At 37.4% G+C, this 21015-nt stretch overlaps 1 protein-coding gene across 2 annotated transcripts; it reads right to left on the bottom strand.

Annotated features, from left to right (window-relative positions):
- Positions 1-1712: 1712 nt before the first annotated feature.
- Positions 1713-19771, bottom strand: LOC134678669 (uncharacterized). Of its 2 annotated transcripts, XM_063537315.1 has the most exons (12): positions 19756-19771; positions 19535-19646; positions 18987-19097; positions 12666-13371; positions 9819-9963; positions 8379-8575; positions 7129-7576; positions 4781-5154; positions 3726-3933; positions 3093-3262; positions 2667-2889; positions 1713-1830 (listed from the first exon to the last, which is right to left on the bottom strand). In XM_063537315.1, the coding sequence occupies exons 2-12, from the start codon at positions 19639-19641 to the stop codon at positions 1811-1813; spliced, it is 2709 nt and encodes a 902-aa protein (XP_063393385.1). In that variant the 5' UTR covers positions 19642-19646; positions 19756-19771; the 3' UTR covers positions 1713-1810. The 2 variants fall into 2 exon arrangements, with proteins under 2 accessions (XP_063393385.1, XP_063393384.1); XM_063537314.1 differs by lacking the exon at positions 1713-1830 and having other exon boundaries at positions 2205-2889.
- Between the last annotated feature and the right edge of the window lie 1244 nt (positions 19772-21015).

Below are 21015 nucleotides of genomic sequence, written 5' to 3'. Positions count from 1 at the left end.
AAAATGACCATTGTCTGATGGAAAGCCACATTTGTATAGAAATTGTAGATTCCACTAAGTAGGTACATCATGCACGTTTGTAAGCTTGAAGTACTAAAATACGTGACGTAGTGGAACTTATGGACCACACTGACGGTTTTAACTAGAATAAAAGAATGTCCATGGATCCAAAGTTGAATTTCAATGCAGAACTGAAATATTCATGCTTTAGTAGGTAGTTTAGGAGAGAGTACCTACATAATGCAAGCTTTAAAGCAATTGCTTCATTCCATCCGCTTAGCGAGTGCGGCAAATGGGATGTCCGCTCGGGATAACCACTATGGTCGTATTTTCCGAATATACACAGTTCTTAGATCTCCAAAGGGCCTAGCTAAGGTGCCAATCATTTGCGCCGTAGCGAACGAAACGGTTATCTCTCTCTATCACTCATCTAATTAGTGCGACAGAGAGACTTAGAGTTTCGTTCGCTACGGTGCAAAACTGAGTGCCTAGCCAAAGATACCCATTCTTATCTATTTCCAGTACATATACAGGGTGGCTTAAAAATATCTGCATTCCCGTTGCCAGAGAGGTTTTGGGATTATACTGAACTACTTTTACTATGGAACCAACCACGAAATCGTGAAAAAAAAAATTTGCTGTTTCAAACATTTTGGCTGGTCCATTTTCTATGGAAGGGTAAATTTTTACTTCGCAAAAGTTGCTCAGTGTAAATCCAAAACCTCCCTGGCAACGGGAATGCAGTTATTTTTTAGCCACCGTGTACACGCAGAGTGTAGTTTCGTCGTCAAGTTTAAAATGGTGAAAATTAGAGATACTTACTAATCCTAAAAATACGTGTGACATAACGTACCTCATTGGATTCGGAATGATGTATGGAAAAATAGCAACAAAAAAAAACCGGCCAAGTGCGAGTCGGACTCGCGTTCCTGGTTTCGTATATAACACAATTTTTGGTATCGTCTTGGGTGGTCCCATTCGTTTTTCGTCAAGTTCTTAAATTAGTCCTATTCTGCTTTCGTCACTCATTCTACATTGAAAGCCACCGACGATTGTGATCAATGAAGAATGAGTGACGAAAGCAGAATAGGACTAATTTAAGAACTTGACGAAAAACGAATGGGACGACCCAAGACGATACCCAATTTTTAACACATCATTTATTTTATGTAGTTTTTCCAAAATTTTAGAATCAGTAGTAATTTCAAATTAATTGGTTCAGTAGTTCCGGAGAAAATCGGCTGTGACAGACGGACAGCCAGACAGACAGACAGATAGACAGACAGACAGACGCACGAGTGATCCTATAAGGGTTCTTTTTTTTCCTTTTGAGGTACGGAACCCTAAAAATAAGCTTACAGTAAATAAAATACGGACAGATTGGTTGTCCGCACATAGGGTTTGCAATCCGGATCCGAAATGTATGAAATTATCCGGATCTGGATCCGAATCCGCGGTTCTTCGCATACATTTTAGATCCGTGCATCAGTCAGCTAATCAAATTGATAAAATATAATTTTAATTTAGTTTTATATTACCAATAAAACTAAATTAAAATTATATTCCTCAAATAAATCAATCATTCATTATAATCATTATACATATCACATGCTAGTTAGCATGTATTTCAGAGTTTTCAGGGCGAAACATTGGATAAATAATGGAAATAAACGTATTTTCTTTTTGTAGGCACTATCAATTAAACAACATGATTTTACTATGTACATGAGTATATATTTACAAATACTATACTATTTTTTTTTTCATCTTTACAGGGATGACGTGACGTGAACTGTCCGTTGTCCGACGTTTATTGTTTTTGATGATCAGCTAAAAACGATCATAATTGATTATAGGAAAGGATAAAAAAGTTTAAAAAATCTAGTCGAAATTACAATAGTTAAAAGTACTTGAAATTAAATGTTTTATGAATACCTATATTTATGAATAACGCCATAAGTATGTATGTTAGTGTAGGTCAAATTTTGGAAGCTAAATAAGGCTTACTAGCCGATTTCCGATTGAGTTGATATTTTGCACTCATAATACAATGACAATATGCAATATTATTATGACATAGAGCTGATTTGATGATGAACACAGAAGGTGTCTATGGGAACTCTGTGATAAAACAACGCAAGCTAATTGTGTTTGGGATTATTAGATTTGTCTGAATGTTGTTGTTTGTTGCCTTTGGAAAGAAAACTGCAGTCATTGATAATAACATATACCAAACCAAAAATGTTTTTTTTTACCAAAAACTAATTATTGACTATAAATTAACACAAATTATACTTTAACCACAGCTCATCCCGTGTTGAGTTCATTTAAATAATGATAACTATACATAGGAATGAATATTATATTAATTCTGTAAAACAACAAAAGACGCCCAATTTCTCTCTTTCTTTATAGTTCCATCGTTGACTATGCTAAAGATAATGTGAAGGACTTTTTGAACAAATTGAACTCTAGTAGATTGAGTTAGCAAATCAACCTCCTGGCTCCAACATCAGATGAACTAAAAGTAAGAAGTATATATCTAGGACTGAATCAGGCAAACGGATATACAATTTGTGTACAAAAACAACAATTCAACTACACTTTGAATAAATATACCACCTCTGTTCCATCCTGGGTAAATCTTAAATAAATCTGTAACGTACCAGGCAAGTCTGAAATTTCGACGCATTTTTGGTTTTTTGGAACTCTTCGCAGAATGAGCTCGGGGACGATGCAGTTCTTGTAAAAAGATACGAGTTTTGGTATCATATTGTGTATAAAGTCCTCGTCTCGGTCTACTTCGATTATAGTCATATTTATCCCAGGGTCAATAAAACAGACAAAATAACATTTTGCCATGTCAGCAATACGCAGTTGTCCTTGCACCTAGTAATACAATATAATAGTCATTAAGTTATAACTTTTATTTGATAAATGTAATCCACGAAGAAAAATTATATAAACTAAAACACTACAAGAACAAGTCGTTTAAGTTGGGATTATGTTTACACGCATATTTAGATTTGTTAGTATTGTATTTATAATTAATATTATCTGAATAAAGTTATTATACACAATAAAATACTCACCTGGTAATAATAATTATGGTTTGTGTTCATAACCAATTTACCTTCCTTATTATATTTCAAGCAAAACTTATTTCCGCGGCTTTCAGCCGCGGTTTCAATGCTTTCTTGGCTTCTTTTCAGTGATGGAAAGCATTTTATTTCAAGTAGAGCATTCTCATCAATAATGATACCTAAAATAAAAATTTATTGAGTGGTTTTAGGAAACTACGATGCAAGTAAAATTTTTTTTCGGATTGTAGGCATTAAACTGAAAAATTTCGACAAATGGATCTCATCAATCTCATGGTCACGTTACACTGGAGTTTTCGAGATGTCTACATGCTTGCGAGTTGCGAGTAACCAGCAATCGATGGGAATTGGATGATGATGCTTATTTCAGAGAGACATGAACTCTTGTTTTGACTATTTTGGTGTTATAGGTCCTCGCTTTCAGACTATGAACTCTAGGTACTAGAAATGAAGTAGAGTTTTACTAATGCTGTAACTAATGTAATGCGACATGCTAGTAGACAGTCTAAAACATTTGGGCGATAGAATAATAGTTTCACTTTAATAATATTAGCATTAATAAGACTGCGCTTGACTGTGCTTGTCATAGTTTCAAACAAAGATTCTTTGCAGATACATATTTACCATCTGGACTTGCGCCTAGGAATCCGTATTGTTTATCAATAAATAAACCCGCACGTTCCACTTTTTTATTCGTTGTGGTTTCAAAAAGAGTCCTTGCAACAGCTTCGTTATGCTGCCCGTATTTCATATCAGATGTTAAAATATTGTTTTTATACAAAATTTGTTTCACGTGATTGTGGCAAGGAGTTTTATTTCGTCGTTTGCATACCTGGTTAGAAAAAATTATAGTCTACAGAAAACAGTTTTGAATGATTCACGGTTAGTTTCACTAGACTTATATCGACCGGGATATGGACCGTGATAACCTTTTGTAGTGATATCCGAATCAAACACGCGTAGTGACACTGTGAGTTTAGTGTGCGTGGACATACCAACAAGTGTGAATACGACTAGTGGTATTATCATGCCGCGATCAGAAAGGGATTAGAAATAACAGATTTCCATACACTTACGTCAAAATCAATATGGATTGACAGCTATCTCAATCCCTTTCTAATCGCGATTCAGTAATAACGTTGAAAGCGAACGCAACCGACGCACACGAATACCTAAGGGTAGAGCGAGCGCGGTCTACTACACCTATACTGAGACACCCGCCCGCTATCATCAGTTACTAGGGTTTGCAATCCGGATCCGATATGTATGAAATTATCCGGATCTGGATCCGGATCCGCGGATCTTCCCATACATTTCGGATCCGTCGTGCAAACCCTATCAGTTACCCATAAACAAGATGCATGTAACTGCGTGAAAATATCGTGAGCTCGAAATCAATACAAAAGGTTCTGTTCATATTCCGGTCCAATATGTCCAGTCTACAGATAGTTGCATATACATTTCAGACAAGTTCATAGGAAAAAAAATGTAGAGTAAATATGTTGCTAGAGTGAGACCATCAAGAAAAGTCTGCAACTATTTTGATAGCATACGCAGTGCAAGTGTTATTTATAAGTCAAAATTTCATGAAAGTTTGACGTTTAAAATAACACTTGCACTGAGTTTGCTAACAAAATCTTTGCAGACTTATCTTGGTCTCAGGAAGAGTAATTAATTACCATCCCGAATTGGCTTGCAGTCAATCTATCACTCCTGATCACGTTGTAGAGTTCGTTATCATGCTGATCTTTAGTTTGTTGCTCTATTTCAGCGATTTGGTCGGGTGTCACTTGCAGTTCCATAAGCTTTTCTTGTCCTATTCTTTTTATATCTTCTCGGCTCAAGTCAACAGGATCGCATGCTTTGGGACCATAGTCTTTGTCGGGTTTAATGACAGTAGGTTTAAAATTGCGCGTCCTTGGACATCTTTGGCGTCGCATCCGGATAAGTTCTTTCCTTTTTATGTAAAGTTGGAAATGTTGGCCAATATTATGGCTGGAGGTTTTAAGCCATGCTTGTTTGTGCCAACTATATCCAGTCGTTTGTGACAAACCTAAAAAATAAATATAATCTTTAGCAAAAAAGAGCCGACTAACTACATATATTAAAAATCTCCATCAGTAAGCCTTCATCAGTATGACAAATGATGTTTTCATCACACTCGCTCAGTAAATGTGTAAATGCACGCAGGTTTAGCGGGAGTTATAGAAAAAGCGTTCTCCCTAGGGAGTTATGAAGTTTCTAATGCGATAATTGACAGTTTTTTGTCTTTATACTTAATTTTTGTATCGCAAGTGTAATGAAAAACATTAAGTATTAGTGAACCTGAAACCTTTAAAGAGTAACCTCGATTTCATCAGATGTTTTCATATTAGATCCTGACCTGACGAAAATGATCCCAATCAAATCAGTACAAGATCGTCTCAGTCAAATCTATCCAGTAGTCTGTTAAAAATGAAGACATTGGGTTGAAATGAAGACCATATACTTTTATACTTTAAATACTTAACTTCATAAAAGAACCTGTAGCACTTTCCTCAGAGGTATCACTGAATCCTGAGTCACAGGCTTTGTCCTAGTTCAGGAAACAGGCTCAATTACAATGAAACTGTTATACAAACCTAATATAAGTTTTTTTCTACTCGTCGACTGTAATTCTTGCATTAGGATTTCGATTACCAAACTGCAATTGGGTATTTTTAATGTATGGGCTCCTAACTCAACTATAATAATCATTGAGTCTAGAAACGCGCATGTGACCCCCTTAATATAGTAACATCCATAGACTACGAAAACCACTTAGCGTTGCTTGCTAGTCTCCATAGGATAAGGTGGCCAAAATTATTTATTATCATTTATTAGGATTTGCAAGACGGATCTGAAATGTATGCGAAGATCTGCGTATCCGGATCCAGACCAGGATAATTTAATACATTTCGGATCCAGATTGCAAACTCTTGCTCAGATCAAAATGTATAGGGTACTTCCCGTCTTACACTACAAGTACATGGAAAAAAATGAAAAGTATACATTTGTAAAAAAAATGCAAAAAATAAGTAAGATTTGTACGGAACCCTCGGTGGGCGAGTCAGACTCGCAATTCTTCGGTTTTTATCTAATTGTTCGCCAATGGTTTTGATCTCCATTAATTCCAGCATTGTGCAATAATATCTTACATAACGAAGGCCGCAAAAATATCTGACAGATCTTATATGTAAAGCTATAAGAGCGTATCACATATTTTTGCGGCCTTCGAAGAGAGATAAGATATTATTGAAAGCGACTTCCCTGTTAGGCCATCAAACCAAGGATAAATGGGGGAAATAATTCGTGTATAAGCGTATTTTGGCATAGTTGTTGGGATGGTGTATTAAATAACCGACTAAAAGTGAAGTGGGGGTGAAGCTAACGGGTAGGGCGAGTTTAAAGGTCCCTTTTGACAGTTTTTCGTAAATAATTCGTAAACGGTAGCCCTTAACAAAAAATAGTCTCATACGTAAATAATCTGTTTGAAATTTCCTACAAAGTTGATATTTAGGATGTCCCAAGTAGGGTTTGTAATCCGGATCCGGATCCGCGGATCTTCCCATTCATTTCGGATCCATCGTGCAAACCCTAGTCCCAAGAATAGCACGCCAAACTGACCCCGGAGGTAGGACACCCTAGTACTTTTATTATGTTGTTTAATACGCCATTCCTTACAACTATGCTAAAATACGTTTTACACACGAATTATTTCCCCCGATTAGCAATTTTTGGTTTTCGTTGGGAGAGCTATGTGGACGAGTTAGTACAGTGGACCACATAGGTATGTGGAAAAGGTAGGAAAGTGACGATGTAGGAATGATGAAGAATAAGGACTGTTATAATAATATCAAGTAAATAAAATAAAATAATGACAAGTTGAGAAGGTGACGAAATAGAATTGTGGACAAATCGGTCCAGAGCCCCTTTTTGAAGCCCATTATACAATGACAGTTTGTGAAATTAGCTTAAGATATGACGGTATTTTTTTTTGTTCACTTACCTGCAAGAAGGACTCTTCTTTGATACGAACCACCTTTTCCAAGGCTGAGTCGCTTGCCGCAAGTGAATTTATTCACCAAGCTCATAAAGTTTTCTGCTACGTTCGTGGTCTCATTACTCACTCTGTGGGACTTAGATAAAATATGTTCATTAGCGGCACAGATGTTTGCCCAAACTCCAGGTGCCTTGGTTGTCATTATTGTCACGAGATCTTTGTCTTCATTTACTTTTGGGTGTTCGTCATTGGCCTCTGTGTAATTACAATAATATGGTTGACACTCCATGTGACGGCCGTAAACGTGATAGGCCACGTTCTTCAAATCTTTTCGAAGGCGATTCGGATCTTTGTGACAGTGGATGATTACTTTTCTTGTCACAATGGTCAAATTCTCAATTCTTGGCTTTAGCATATTTCTACCTAGCAGGGGTAGCTTTGTATTAGTCAAAATCTAAAAACAAAAACCACAAATATTTACTATGATATTATAACTTGTTAATAAAATCCCTTCATTTTTAGGGTTCCGTATCCGTACTTTATTTATTTATTTCTTATAATTAGGTAAACAACAAACAATAATTTAAAAATATGATCTCAATATGAAAAACAGCAGAAACGTTATCTTTATAGTTTCGTTAAGTCTGTCTGTTCGTCTGAAATTTGAAGTAATATTTTCTTTTGAACAAATAAACAAACAGATAATGAGTCCTAAACTATGTGCCCTTCTATTAGATTCACAACATGTCCACATAACCCAGAGACGGGCAAATTTTATTCGAATGACGAATAACGAATGAAAATAACAAAAATTATCGCGAATGACGAATAAAAATGTCACATGATTATTGAATAATTCATCCGCGAATGATTTATTCGTCGAATGAATTGCCACGAATAATTTTATTGGAATATCTTATAAAGTTTTCACGGTTTCGAAAGATTTGGCAACTGTTGGCTCGATTCGGGAAATGAATTAGAGATTCACTAGATATGAAATAACAAAGAATGTGACGTTCCAAGGTAAAAGGTACCTTATGGCGGTTGGCATTTAGGTCACATAGCGCCGCAATAATATTGGAGCGGCGTTAATAATAGCGTAAGCGCCAACCGCCGTAAGGTACCTAAATCATTCGCAAATAAATCATCCGCGAATAAAAATATCGCGAATTATTCTTTATTAGAATGATCATTCAGATAGAAGTTTATTCGAATGATGCCCATCTCTCACATAACCGCACGCACTTAATAATTACCTTATACAAGCCCGCGGTATAATTTTTGACGAGGTGATTTTTGCATTCGATTTTAGTGACTTTATGTCCATACGGTATATTTTTTTTTATATGGGCATAAACGGATGAATCGCCGTCACCAATGAAGGATTTATATTGCAGTCCATGCATTTCTTCACTTTTTTTAAAGCCTTCAATGACTATGTCTGCCTCCATAGCTGTCAGGAGAAAAATAGTAACTTAAACCTTAATACTGTAGTCATGGATTTGTAATAGCCATAAAATTACAAATAGAGATCTGAGTTAAAACGAGAACAAACTTTAGTTCAAAGTATTTGACGGATTTATCCGTCATATATTTGATTTTCTAAAATTGTCATATATTGTATGGATAAATACCTGTATCATATGACCGTCTTAGCATGATTTATTTAGCACAAATTATGAAATTAGTAAAAACAGTGTGCATGAATACAATGACACCCCAAAAACTACTTTAATCGTTTAAATATTTTTATTTGTAAATATTTTAAATTTTATAAAAAACACATATTACACTTAGGGTTTGCACAAAGGATCTGAAATGTATGCGAAGCTCCGCGGATCCGGATCCAGATCCGGATAATTTCATACATTTCGGATCCCGGATTGCAAACCCACACTGATACTGACACAAACACACACACCCTCTAAACTGACAGAAACTTTCCCGATTTTATTACGAATTAAGTTTTACGACTCACGGCCGACTCCGCGTTCTCGGAGAAGACTGGCTTAAGTTGACATCAACAATTCAACATCTTCTTGTGCGCATCGGCTAAAGATGTTTAGGTGTACTTATGTCAACATTAGCCAGTATTTTTTGAGACCACGGGGACAACACCGTCCTCCAAACGTCGGAGGTGAATTTAAAAATTAATTAAATACGATACGATAAGTCCCGTTCAGTAAATGAAAAAAAAAAACACGAAGGTACCGATTTGTAAAAATGCTATCCAACTACTTTAGTTTCTTTATATTCAGACCTGTAAATTAATCCATTCTGTATGATGAACACAGAATGGAATAACTTATACGTGGACTGAATTCCGTACCAACGAGTCTATACGTGGAGAACTCGGCATCAAGCGGCTGAAGCGGCGTTTATAATGTTTGGTGCAGTCTCGTATCCTCACCTTTTTTGGTCACGTATGCCGAGGTGGCTATTGAGCGACTTGTGGTCCTGGGAAAGGTTGAGGGTACCAGGCCACCAGCAAGATCGCCTATGAGGTGGACTGACCAGATAAAAGCGGCAGTAAATGGCTTATCATCACTCCATGGTTGTACGAGGAAGGCGGCCATCAGAGAAGAGTGGCGACGTGTTGTGAAGCTTGTCACCAACACCTGAAGTGATGATCACGACTACTCTGTCAAGAGTGATACCGACGAAGAAGATGATGATGAATAAGTAATGAAACGCACCTGTTGAAGGTCCATTGAAATTTTTAAAACAGACATGTTCTGTTGGCTTCATATTTTTTTTCTCGTAATATTGGCAGTGGTAACAATACTTATTACGTATCCCTAGGAATAAGCACTTCTTTGTTTCCTTTCCAATAATACAAGCCTAAAACAGTGTAATTAGCATTAATAAAGTATAATAAAGTCCGCCTTTTTTGCGTTATCTGTCGTGCTGTAGTAGGTAATAACTATTTATTAAATGAATAAATAAATACAGAAATACACATACCTAGGTATGTCTCACGTTTTACTTTCATCCGAATCATCCTATATCGGATCGGGCAATGTGAAAACTCTCTAAAAACTATAACACTAGACACAAAATCCTAGACTTTGTGATATATTACACCTACATATTATGAATTTGTAAAATCATTTGTGGCTTTCTATCAGAGGAGGGTCCTTATGCTTCAAGTGCAAAAAGGTCCTATCCGAAATTCTGACAGAAAGGTCGTTATTACACATGATGCATAAGGATCCTTCTCTGATGGAAAGCCACATTTATTCTAATTGTCGCGTGGTCGTCAAGCTAGGATCTAGGTTGTATAACTGGGAACAAGAACGGGAATGGGAAATCAGAAATCAGAAATTATTTATTTGCATTGATACAGTATGGGGATGTTACAATATGGTGTTACAGCACCACACTGAAACTACAGACACTGGTGGGAATGAAATTACAGTTTAAAAGGATTTCATTTCGCGTAATTTATAAATCTATTTCTTTTATATTATTTTACCTCCTACAATATCCTCATTGTAGATGCTAAAAGTTGTATATGCCACACGAGTCCATATTTTTTTGTATCTCATGTCTTAGGTCCCACGCTACACTTAAGATTCAATTACATATAACCACACGCTATACTCTCGTCATTTGCCAGTCGGACTCGCGCACGAAGGGTTCCGTACCATAATGCAAAACAAAAACAAAAAAAAAAGGTCACCCATCCAAGTACTGACCACTCCCGACGTTGCTTAACTTTGGTCAAAAATCACGTTTGTTGTATGGGAGCCCCATTTAAATCTTTATTTTTTTCTGTTTTTAGTATTTGTTGTTATAGCGGCAACAGAAATACATCATCTGTGAAAATTTCAACTGTCTAGCTATCACGGTTCATGAGATACAGCCTGGTGACAGACGGACGGACGGACGGACGGACGGACGGACAGCGAAGTCTTAGTAATAGGGTCCCGTTTTACCCTTTGGGCCAAGACCATGTTGGCCCGCGACTTTGACTTAACTGTCATAGTATAATATAAATGATAGCATTGAAGCTATCATTTGGCATAGGTTTCATAAGTATTGAGGATATGGACCAAAATTACTCGTTGTCCTTTGGTTACTTAATTATAACAGTGCCTATTACCATTTTTATTACGATATAGGTAACAGGTATATAGCTATATCTAGGGTTTGCACGACTTACCGAAATGTATGGGAAGATCCGCGGCTCCGGATCCAGATCCGGATAATTTCATACATTTCGGATCCGGATTGCAAACCCTACCTATATCATATTAAGAATAATGAACGATTGTATTTTAGTAGTAGTAGTAGTAGTAAACACTTTATTGCACAAAACAAGTACATAACACAGAGAGAATACAATAAATGTGTACAAAGGCGAACTTATCCCGTTAAGGGATCTCTTCCAGCTAACCTTTAAGTAACTGAGAGATACATATGAAATGGTAGTCAAACTAAGATAAAATGTACATGACGGCGAGACTTAAAAGAATAGACTAGAACTAAATAGACTTAATAGAAACTAAACTATAAATTCGTAATGGATTTTCTTTTGAGATAGCGCCACTCGGCTTAGTAGGGCAGTACGTGTCCTTCAATTGACATTTTGTGTTATTGCCATAACCTCTTTAATTTTGCCTTCAGCGACGCTACAGACTGACACTGCCTTAGCGGGGATACAACGCGTTCCATAGCTTCACAGAGTGTATCGTGAATGACTTTGACTTATTGTAAGACCGGTGTTTGTGGGGAGGAATAGCGAGCGATAGATCCGCACTAGATCGCAGCCGGTGGTCACTTCCATCCGCCAAAAACCTAAACCGTTCTGCAAGGTAAGTTGGAGAAGAGGGGCAGAACAGCACCTTATAAAGTAGAGATAAGATGTGCAAGTCTCTACGGCGGCGGATAGGTAACCACTCAAGCTGATATTTTTGGCATGTTACGAATAAATAAATTATTCTTATTGTCTCGCATAACATGTAAATTACTGATTAGTCCCCTAATATTCATTTATTTATTCATGTGAATCGTGTAAGGAATTTATAGGTATGCTGGAATGGGACGGGAAAAAATATGTTGTCAAAGTACATAGACCGGAAGACAGTGACACATTTTACTGGGTCATTTGTACCAGTATGGCGGTTCATCAGGGGTCTAAGTACGTAATGAAGGAAAGAAAAATGATGGTCATAGCGCTGGTACCGACGGCCCAATCGCGTGGGCGTTAGTCGAACGTGTCGGATAAAATACGAGTGTCGAACGATTTGTTCCACAAAAATCCTCGTATTTTTCGATACCTAGTCCATAAAAAAGAAGTAGGCGGTAGACAGCCCGCCATACTGAGGCGAACACATTAATTAAAAAAAAAAACAATTCAATCATTTGTGCCAAGCTAATTTTTGCACAGGTGATCATCGTCGAGCAGCCATTCATGGACATCACCATGCCATACTTTTCGGATGGTTCCAAATGGCCGCCATACCGCAAGGGAGTTAATTTTTTTTTTGCTAAACGATCACTGTCTCTCGGTCTAAAAGTAATAAATAAAGTTATCTTACCATTCCAGATGATGAATTATAATTATGACCATATGATCGTTTGAGCCAACCTCCATCGAGATACACTGTCGTATATGGCAATCCGTTCTCGTTAATTTGTCCCTTTTGAATGGCAATGTCTCGTTCTTCTTGTCCAGCTTTCATAATTACTTCAGTTAAATGGTTTTCCCAAACCTCCCCCAATTCTTTTTCAATGGAGCGAAATTTATTGCTCGACATTGTTGGGATATCCATACAGCTGGTAAGGTGTGCTGTAGCAGCGTAGTAGCTGCCGGCCGATACTGTGCCCCATACGAAGGCTTTATTAATGTCTTCATTTTTTTCAGTCGAATTTTTGAAGACCTTTCCGCAAATCTGACATTGAAATGTTAGAACACTATTAAACCCGTTTCTAGTCTCTTTGACAAATTTTATGGTCGAACCTGGGCAGCTGTTTTTGTGCCTTTCAACGATAAAAGCCCATTGGAGGACATGGTTAATGTCCACAATCCGATAGCCAGATAGATCGCCTAAAGTTTCGTGGGGAACCGTCTCTACCAACAGTTGGTGACTTTCCACGTCCGGGTCAGGATTTGGCCAGTTTACTTCGACCTGTTTTGCAGGTGCTTCATCGCCAACTGCTCGAGGTGTGCTTGAGGTCGACGTGATTGGGGCTTCAAAACGAACAGTTGGTGGATTCTTATTTGCGTACGTTTTTAGTGGGATTCTGTAAATGATGATTTGATGATATTTCAATTTCAAGATTTTCAACAACCGGCCAAGTGCATGTCGGACAATAGTGACGGAAATAGTGTGGACATGAAGAAGAGACCTTTAATTAACATACATACATAGGGTAAACCCTCCAGTGAATAAATAATTACGTTCTTATTTATTAAATGAGGATTCATTAAATTGCCGATAATTATTGAAATTAATAATGAATGCTGAGAAATGATTTTTCAAACTTGGATAATTCCTTAAGTGTTCATTCACTGGAGGTCTTACCCTACCAAATTTCAGCACTGTTCTAGAGATTTCGAGGTTAGTCCTACTGCGATTGTGCTATTACTTTATACCTACTGTACGATTCCTACCGCGGGCGGCTGAGTCGGGCCGCGCCGGGAGCGCATTTTCAATGTGCTTATACATTGTGTAGGTATAGCAGAAGCGATGGAATCCGTCGGGAGTCCGGAGCCGTTCGCGTCCTCCAGAAGCCGAACGGCTTGCGAGAAAATGGCTCGGTTCGGCCGTGCCTCTTTAGCTCCTACATTGTAGTACGCCTTGCAGGACTACGGAGCAAGAAATAGCTCACACACGGTACTGTTTTGCCGTCCATCATCAGTACTGCTTCGTTTCTCACAAGTGTCGGTCTACTTACTCTTGAAAATGTTACGCATAATAAAAAAAAAAGAAAATAGCTCTTCTGCTATGTATTTTCTGCAGAAAAATAAAAAAGAGTGTGGGAAAAAAAACTGCTAAAAATTCGCCAGAGAGCGTCATATTTCTTCAGTATTGGTAATAATTGTTGCAATGCCTATTCCTCCATTATTTGTTGGAATGATTGGGTGATTTCTGGTCCCAAAAACAGCGGTTTTCTTTATAAATTTCATAAAAATGGCGCGCACTGTTATCATACGTCAAACACGGTAGTCCGCAACGTAGGACGACAAAGCTGCTATAGAAATTTTGTTGCTAAAACCTCGTACTTATACTGTACATGAGAAATATTTCGTAGTGTGAACCTAGCCATGTTTTGTCTGTGACCTAGCCTTACTTGGTTTTAAGACCTATCGAACATTGTGCCACACGCAATTGATTTTACTGAACAAAAAACATTCTTCTTTACATGTATGATGGAGTGCCACTCCTAAAAATATTGTTTTCATCTCAGCAGCTCGAACGGTACTTTGCTACTTGAAACATACATACAATCACGCCTATTTCCCGGAGGGGTAGGCAGAGACCACGGATTTCCACTTGCCACGATCCTAACATACCTCTTTCGCTTCCTTCACTTTCATAAAATTCCTCATACACGCTCGCCTGTTTAGGGGGCTCTTGATCTGGCCTTTTTTCAGGATTTCCCCAATATGATCAGAGAAAGTCTGCCGAGGTCTACCCCTTCCAATTCCAACTTCCACTTCACCCTTATACACTCTCTTTGTTAATAGCCTTTTTTCACTCATTCTTTCCACGTGTCCAAACCATCTCAATTCTCAACATACCTTTCTCAGTTGTAATGTCAATTCTATACATTGTTGTTTTTAGGGTTCCGTACCTCAAAAGGAAAAAAATGGAACCCTTATAGGATCACTGGTGCGTCTGTCTGTCTGTCTGTCTGTCACAGCCTCTTTTCTCGGAAACTACCAGACCAATTAAATAAGTTGAAATTTGGTACACATATGTAAATTAGTAACCCAAAGGTGGACATGTTTTTTTTAATAATTTTAATATACATAGATTCGAAGTTATGTAAGACTAGGCGGGCCCGCGGCTCCGCTCGCGTAAATGAAATAAAGAGTTTGTCTTATGTTTAGTTAAATATCGACATTAAATATTATGTATTCAACTCTGCCAGGGTTCATAACTCTGTGATAGGGACTTCTTATTTGTAACCGTTATTTGGATAACTTAATTCGCATATTTCTCAATAAATAATGTCTAACAAAACTTCCGTGAGACACAGACATATCGAGCACATCGAATCTTAAAATGTCGAGCGTTTTTCGACTTAAAATACGTGAGTGACCCGTTCTTAATATATTTAATATAAATAATGTCATTTGAAAAAAGGCAAGATTGTATTTTTTTGAGTGACCCGTTCTTAATATATTTAATATAAATAATGTCATTTGAAAAAAGGCAAGATTGTATTTTTTTAAATTATTATTTATTTTTATAAGCTCAGTCCAGTCAGCAAAAACGTTCATTAGATTAATTTCCGCCTTAAGATGAATGTGGACGACCACCGCCCATAAATCGCCTTTTCATACAAACGTAGGTAGTCCCCATTTTCCTTTCTGGATATTAATAATACTTACTATAGTGACGCAACGACCCAAAAAGAGTCCTGGCCTCCAACACCAGATCACGCCATATTTCTCGGTCTTGCAATAGCTCTCGCCAGTCGCTATGGCCGTGGTTGAGCAGGTCTTGAGCAACGACGTCGTTTCTGCTGTACCTTGGACGTCCAATCGGGTGTCTCTCATTTCGTTGTCCCAAGTACGCTCTCTTCACGGCACAATCCTCTCCCATTCTCTCCTCTAACCTAACCTAACCTAACCCACTTTTGTTCGGTTCTGTGAGGATCGCAGTTCAAACTTAACCTAACCCACTTAAAGGCGCATGCGGTGCGGTGTACGGGGGTTTGAGCGGGAGGGGTTTGGCATCATCATATTTTGTACCTACATTTTATGGTTAGTAACCATAGTAGTTTATTTAGTTTAGGTATCATAGTGGTTTTCCGGGTCAAGGTCCGAGTCCGGGTCCGATCCCGGGTCCGAGTCCGGGTCCGGGTCCGAATCCGGGTCCGAGTCTAGGTCCGGGTACGGGTCCAAACCGGTCCGATGAGTCCGGTTCTGGTCGGAATCCGGGCCGCAGTCCAAATCATAATCGAAATTCGAAATCACCAAACGTGTACTATGCGTCGTTGAAAAGTTCTGTTCTGGTCATCATCAGCAGTTTCACTTCATGAAATGCGACAGTTTTTAATGAAAATGCTTGATTTTCTGATGTAAATACAAAAATTTCTATACGCATGCCTTTAAGATTTGAGGAGTTCCCTCGATTCCTCATGGATTCCATTATCAGAACTCGAGCTTGACAAAAATGTGGCTTAAAACTTAACTTGCTTAACAAACATAACAAAGAGGAAAAATAGCCAAACGTGAACTATGCGTCGTTGAAGAGTTCCGTTCTGATCATCATCAGCAGTTCCACTTCATCAAATGTCACTTTTTTGGATGTATATGCTTAATTTGTTGATAAAAACCTAAAAATCATTACATATATGCCTTTAAGATTTGAGGAGTTCCCTCAATTCCTCATGGATCTCATCAGAACTGGGTTTTGACAAAAACGGGACCAATCTATATGCATATACATACAATATAAAAAATAATTATCAAAATCGGTCCAGTGATGACGGATATATGGAGTAACAAACATAAAAAATAAAAACATACAACCGAATTGATAATGATAACCTCCTTCTTTGAGATTTGGAAGTCGGTTAATTAGATGTTATAATGACATAACATCCATCGTAAATTTGACCAAGTCCTAGATTTTTCTCAACTTTCGGGTCAAATATCTCAGCCATTATTAATTTTAGAGAAAAGTTTATTAAGAAATAAAAATAAGTTTTTGTCAAAAATTTCATTTTTGGTACAAGCTTTTATCGCTGACTATACTTTTCTTACGACAGACAACTAATACTCATCGAGACAGTTCTAAAAACGCCAAACACAATTAGGTTGGGTTGTTTCATCACAGAGTTCCTATGGCCACCTCCTGTCTCTATCATCAGACTGGCTCGATGGTACCATAATATTGCATTGTCATCCGATTTATACATGCATGCAAAAATTTCAGCTCAATCGGAAACTGGGAAGTGGATCAAATTTAACTTGCAAGATTTGATTACACACAGACAGACAGACAGACAGACAGACAGACAACGGTCAGGTGAAACTAAATAAAAACTTGTAAAAAAGTGATTATTTCATCAAAATATTGTAAATTAGAGTGTGTTGCAAGTGTTTGTGAGTGAATATATATATTTGTACATAAGAAGTAGGGTTTGCACGACGTACCGAAATGTATGGGAAGATCCGCGGCTCTGGATCCAGATCCGGATAATTTCATACATTTCGGATCCGGATTGCAAACCCTAATGAATGTAGTAAATGTTAAAAGAAGTAAATGTTATTGGTAAACTTGTCAGTTAAAATGGATTTTTGCTTTTTTTTTCGTAAAACTTAGTTTTTGCAAAGTGTTACTTGTCACTTTTTGACATCTATCAATACGGATATTTAGACTACGTTCCATAGTAGCAACGTCGCCATCAAAAAGGCGTTTTGCACTATGTAACATTAAAATTTTGTTTTTTTTTTAAATTGGTATTAACTCTGAAACTAGGCGAATTTAAAAAAAAGTTTATAGGATATTTTTGTCTCTAAATATGATCGCGAATACGCTGTAAAAATTATTCGGTTTCCTCATGTTATACACCGTGACCGTGTATAATAAATGAGTTTCAAACCCTAAGTAAAAGCTAATACATGAATATGGTGCATCACATAAAAAAATGAATATAATGTTTTTTATTAAGAATTTATTAAGGACTATTCCGTTCATTGACACTTTTTTCCTAAAATTTAAACTTTCCTCAAAAAATGTAAAAAACTGTGAACCGGGACATATTTCATGCAAAAGGGGGGGAGGGGGGTTGCGTCAGGGGGGGGGGACGCTAGTGTACGTAAAACACCATACCCTAAGGTGTCATATTACATTCATAAAAGGCTGGCTATAATTAGTTTTTTTAAAAACACAATTTGACCGAAATACACTCTACGACATGAAAGTTGGCATTTTGAAAATTGACATTATAAAACACAGACCAAACCTTTAGTTGGTAACTGTGCGGTTGGCAAATAAAAAAAAAACATTTGGTTGGGAAATGAAAATTCGGCGAAATAAAATTCCGCCAAACGTGAGTTGGGAAGTGATAATCGGCCATACCATTTTCGACGAAAAATATGAGAACCGTTTCCCTCCCTTTATTTCAGAAACGAATGGGACTCAGTTTTGAAAAAAAAATATACAAAATAGTTCTTTACCTATATATAGATGACAGGAAAACCTATAAGAAATGTGCAGTCAAGCGTGAGTTGGACTTATGTACGGAACCCTAGAAACGCGAGACCGACTCGCACTTGGCCAGTTTTTGTATAAACTACGAGCATCTTGCAATCTCACACCACACACACTTCTCAACGCTCTCATTTCCACTGCATTCACTTGGCTCTGATGTCTCTTCTGCCATACCCAACTTTCGCTACCATACATAAGTGTAGGCACCAACACCATGATGAACAGCCAACCGTGCTTTTTGCGACACCTTCTGGCAGCTCATAAAAGCGTTAAGCGCTCGATTCACACGATTTCCAGCATTCACTCTCCTTTCAATATCTTTATCATGCTTACCGTAGGTACCGTCCCGTCCCTAGTGAACAAGGTTGCCAGTTACACAAACTCTTTCACTAGACCGCCTGATGCAAAACACATTGTGACAAGCCATTATCTTTTAAGAACGCTAACAGGTATCAATTTACTTACTCAGCATTAGTTGAACCATTATTTATCACCGTTTGGGCATTTGACGGATCGTCACACATCGTGACGTCAGGTGGGTTATTCATTTGAACATTACGCCAAGCCACGTTTCTTCTGGAATTATGATACCATTTATTATGTTAATTTCAACTCGGTCCGCAAATTTCTGTGAGTAATACTCATAGCCGCGAGGACAAGAAATATTATAAATGGTTGAAAAAGGCAGAATTACAAAATTAACAACATGGCAGAAAACCGTCGAATACGGGCAGCGCACGAGTAGTAGTCGTTGTGCAGCAGTGCACATTTTTTAAAGTTTAAATTCATAATTACTTAACTATAGTGATGATGATGATGATGTGTCATGTACAGTCACCATCAGATATATTGGAGCGGCCAAGGTGCTCACAAATATCTGAACACGCCTCTATTGTCAAGGCGTTAGAGCGCGTGTTCAGATATTGTGAATACCTTGGCCGCTGCGATATATCTGATGGCGACTGTACCTAGAAGAGCCTAGTATGATTTGATATTGACAGTGAAATACTTACGAATTGGTGCCATAATGGTGTTGTAAGGCAGCTTGGACTTGACGCCGTTTCCTTTTTCCACCTGACCACTGATGTTTCTTGTATGCAGCTTTGTTAGTTCTTGTCATGTTAACTATGTAAGGGAAACTAAGTTTCATAATAATAATGTAAATAATATTCTCCTATTCATATAGGAGAATATTATTTACATAAATTTATAAAACGATTTAAAAATAACGTACGATTTTTCTTCTTAGGCAGAAGGTATTGTGTGTTGTATTGTGAGTCGTTGCTAAGCGACCGACGTGGCGCATCGCGCAGGCGCGCGGACTTAGGCGCGTAGAGAGTGGCGAGCCGGTGGTCGCCACAGCGTCATTCCGGGTATGAACTAATGCTTAGTAGAAGTTGACCTCCGAAGGAATCGTGATTCTCATCATTTCCCTGCGAAAACGAATCGCCTGATATGAAGGCAACAATATCTAGGCTTTTGTTGTACGGACTGACATTTTTAATGACTTGACATTTATTACTTACCTATATACAATGAGTTTTGGTGTCTTCCGTATAAATAAATCGACCCATGAAATCCCAACTGATCACAACTAAAACCATGCGATATTCCGTATAGCATAGTCTAATTTAAAGTGAACGGGAAATAAATCACGCGGTAGGTAGGTAGTTTGAAAAAATGGATGTAGAAAAACGCTCAGGTTATCTATGGAATAAAAGTACCCTTCACACTTTCGCGGGCTCAATGATAATGTTTTAGAAATGTTATAAATAATGAAATAATTTTGATAATTCAATGAAAATGCATTTATAATATTAAAAAAAGAATATTATAATTTAAAATCATTATAAATTATTACCTACTGCCAATCCAAGATTGGAACTGGTAAATGATTGTCGAAGATTCCTGGAAACCCTTTAGAAACCAAATCAGGCTTGACCTGCGATTAGTAGTTACTTACATAACTAATCAAGGGATTAAATTTTACTGGTAATGGTTTGTCAGCTAAACCAGTACAATATATTTTGTGAATCATATACCTTTACGCTAATACCACCTATCGAGCAAATTAGGCACTACTTAGTCAGGTAGCCTGTGGTAAAGTGACATCTTTGTTGGTTATGATTAAACTTAACCTCGCCATCTTGTTTCACATGGATAGCGTAAAGATCACTCACACAAACAAGCGTTAGAGCAAAATCTTCTAAATTTTTAAATGAATTTGTAAATAATATCATTGAATAACTGGTCATAATTTTTCATTTTGCAAAAACAAACGATCCATATTAAGATATGGATCAAGGTTTAAAGTGCGGGAAATCAACTTATTATGAGAAAATCTGTAAATACAATTGTATGAAATTCAGATAAGGAGAACCACCTTAAGAGCAATAAGCAAAGCTTTAACCAATATGGAGACGATCAGTGAAATTACGCAAGAATTACAAAAAGAAACATTGATAAAAGTTGGATGTGCCGACCATTCCAAACA

Source organism: Cydia fagiglandana, chromosome Z (genome assembly GCF_963556715.1).
Source record: "Cydia fagiglandana chromosome Z, ilCydFagi1.1, whole genome shotgun sequence".
NCBI lineage: Eukaryota > Metazoa > Arthropoda > Insecta > Lepidoptera > Tortricidae > Cydia > Cydia fagiglandana.
Note: the sequence above shows the minus strand (reverse complement) of the source record. Positions and strands in the feature narration are given on the sequence as shown.

Excerpts from the sequence above, each read along its gene's own strand:
- LOC134678669 (XM_063537314.1), bottom strand. The coding sequence starts at position 19,641 with ATGACAAGAACTAACAAAGCTGCATACAAGAAACATCAGTGGTCAGGT. Across the intron at positions 13,372-18,986 it reads AATGGTTCAACTAATGCTGA|AATCCCACTAAAAACGTACG; the intron begins GTAAGTAAATTG and ends CATCATTTACAG. Across the intron at positions 7,577-8,378 it reads ATACCGCGGGCTTGTATAAG|ATTTTGACTAATACAAAGCT; the intron begins GTAATTATTAAG and ends TTTTGTTTTTAG.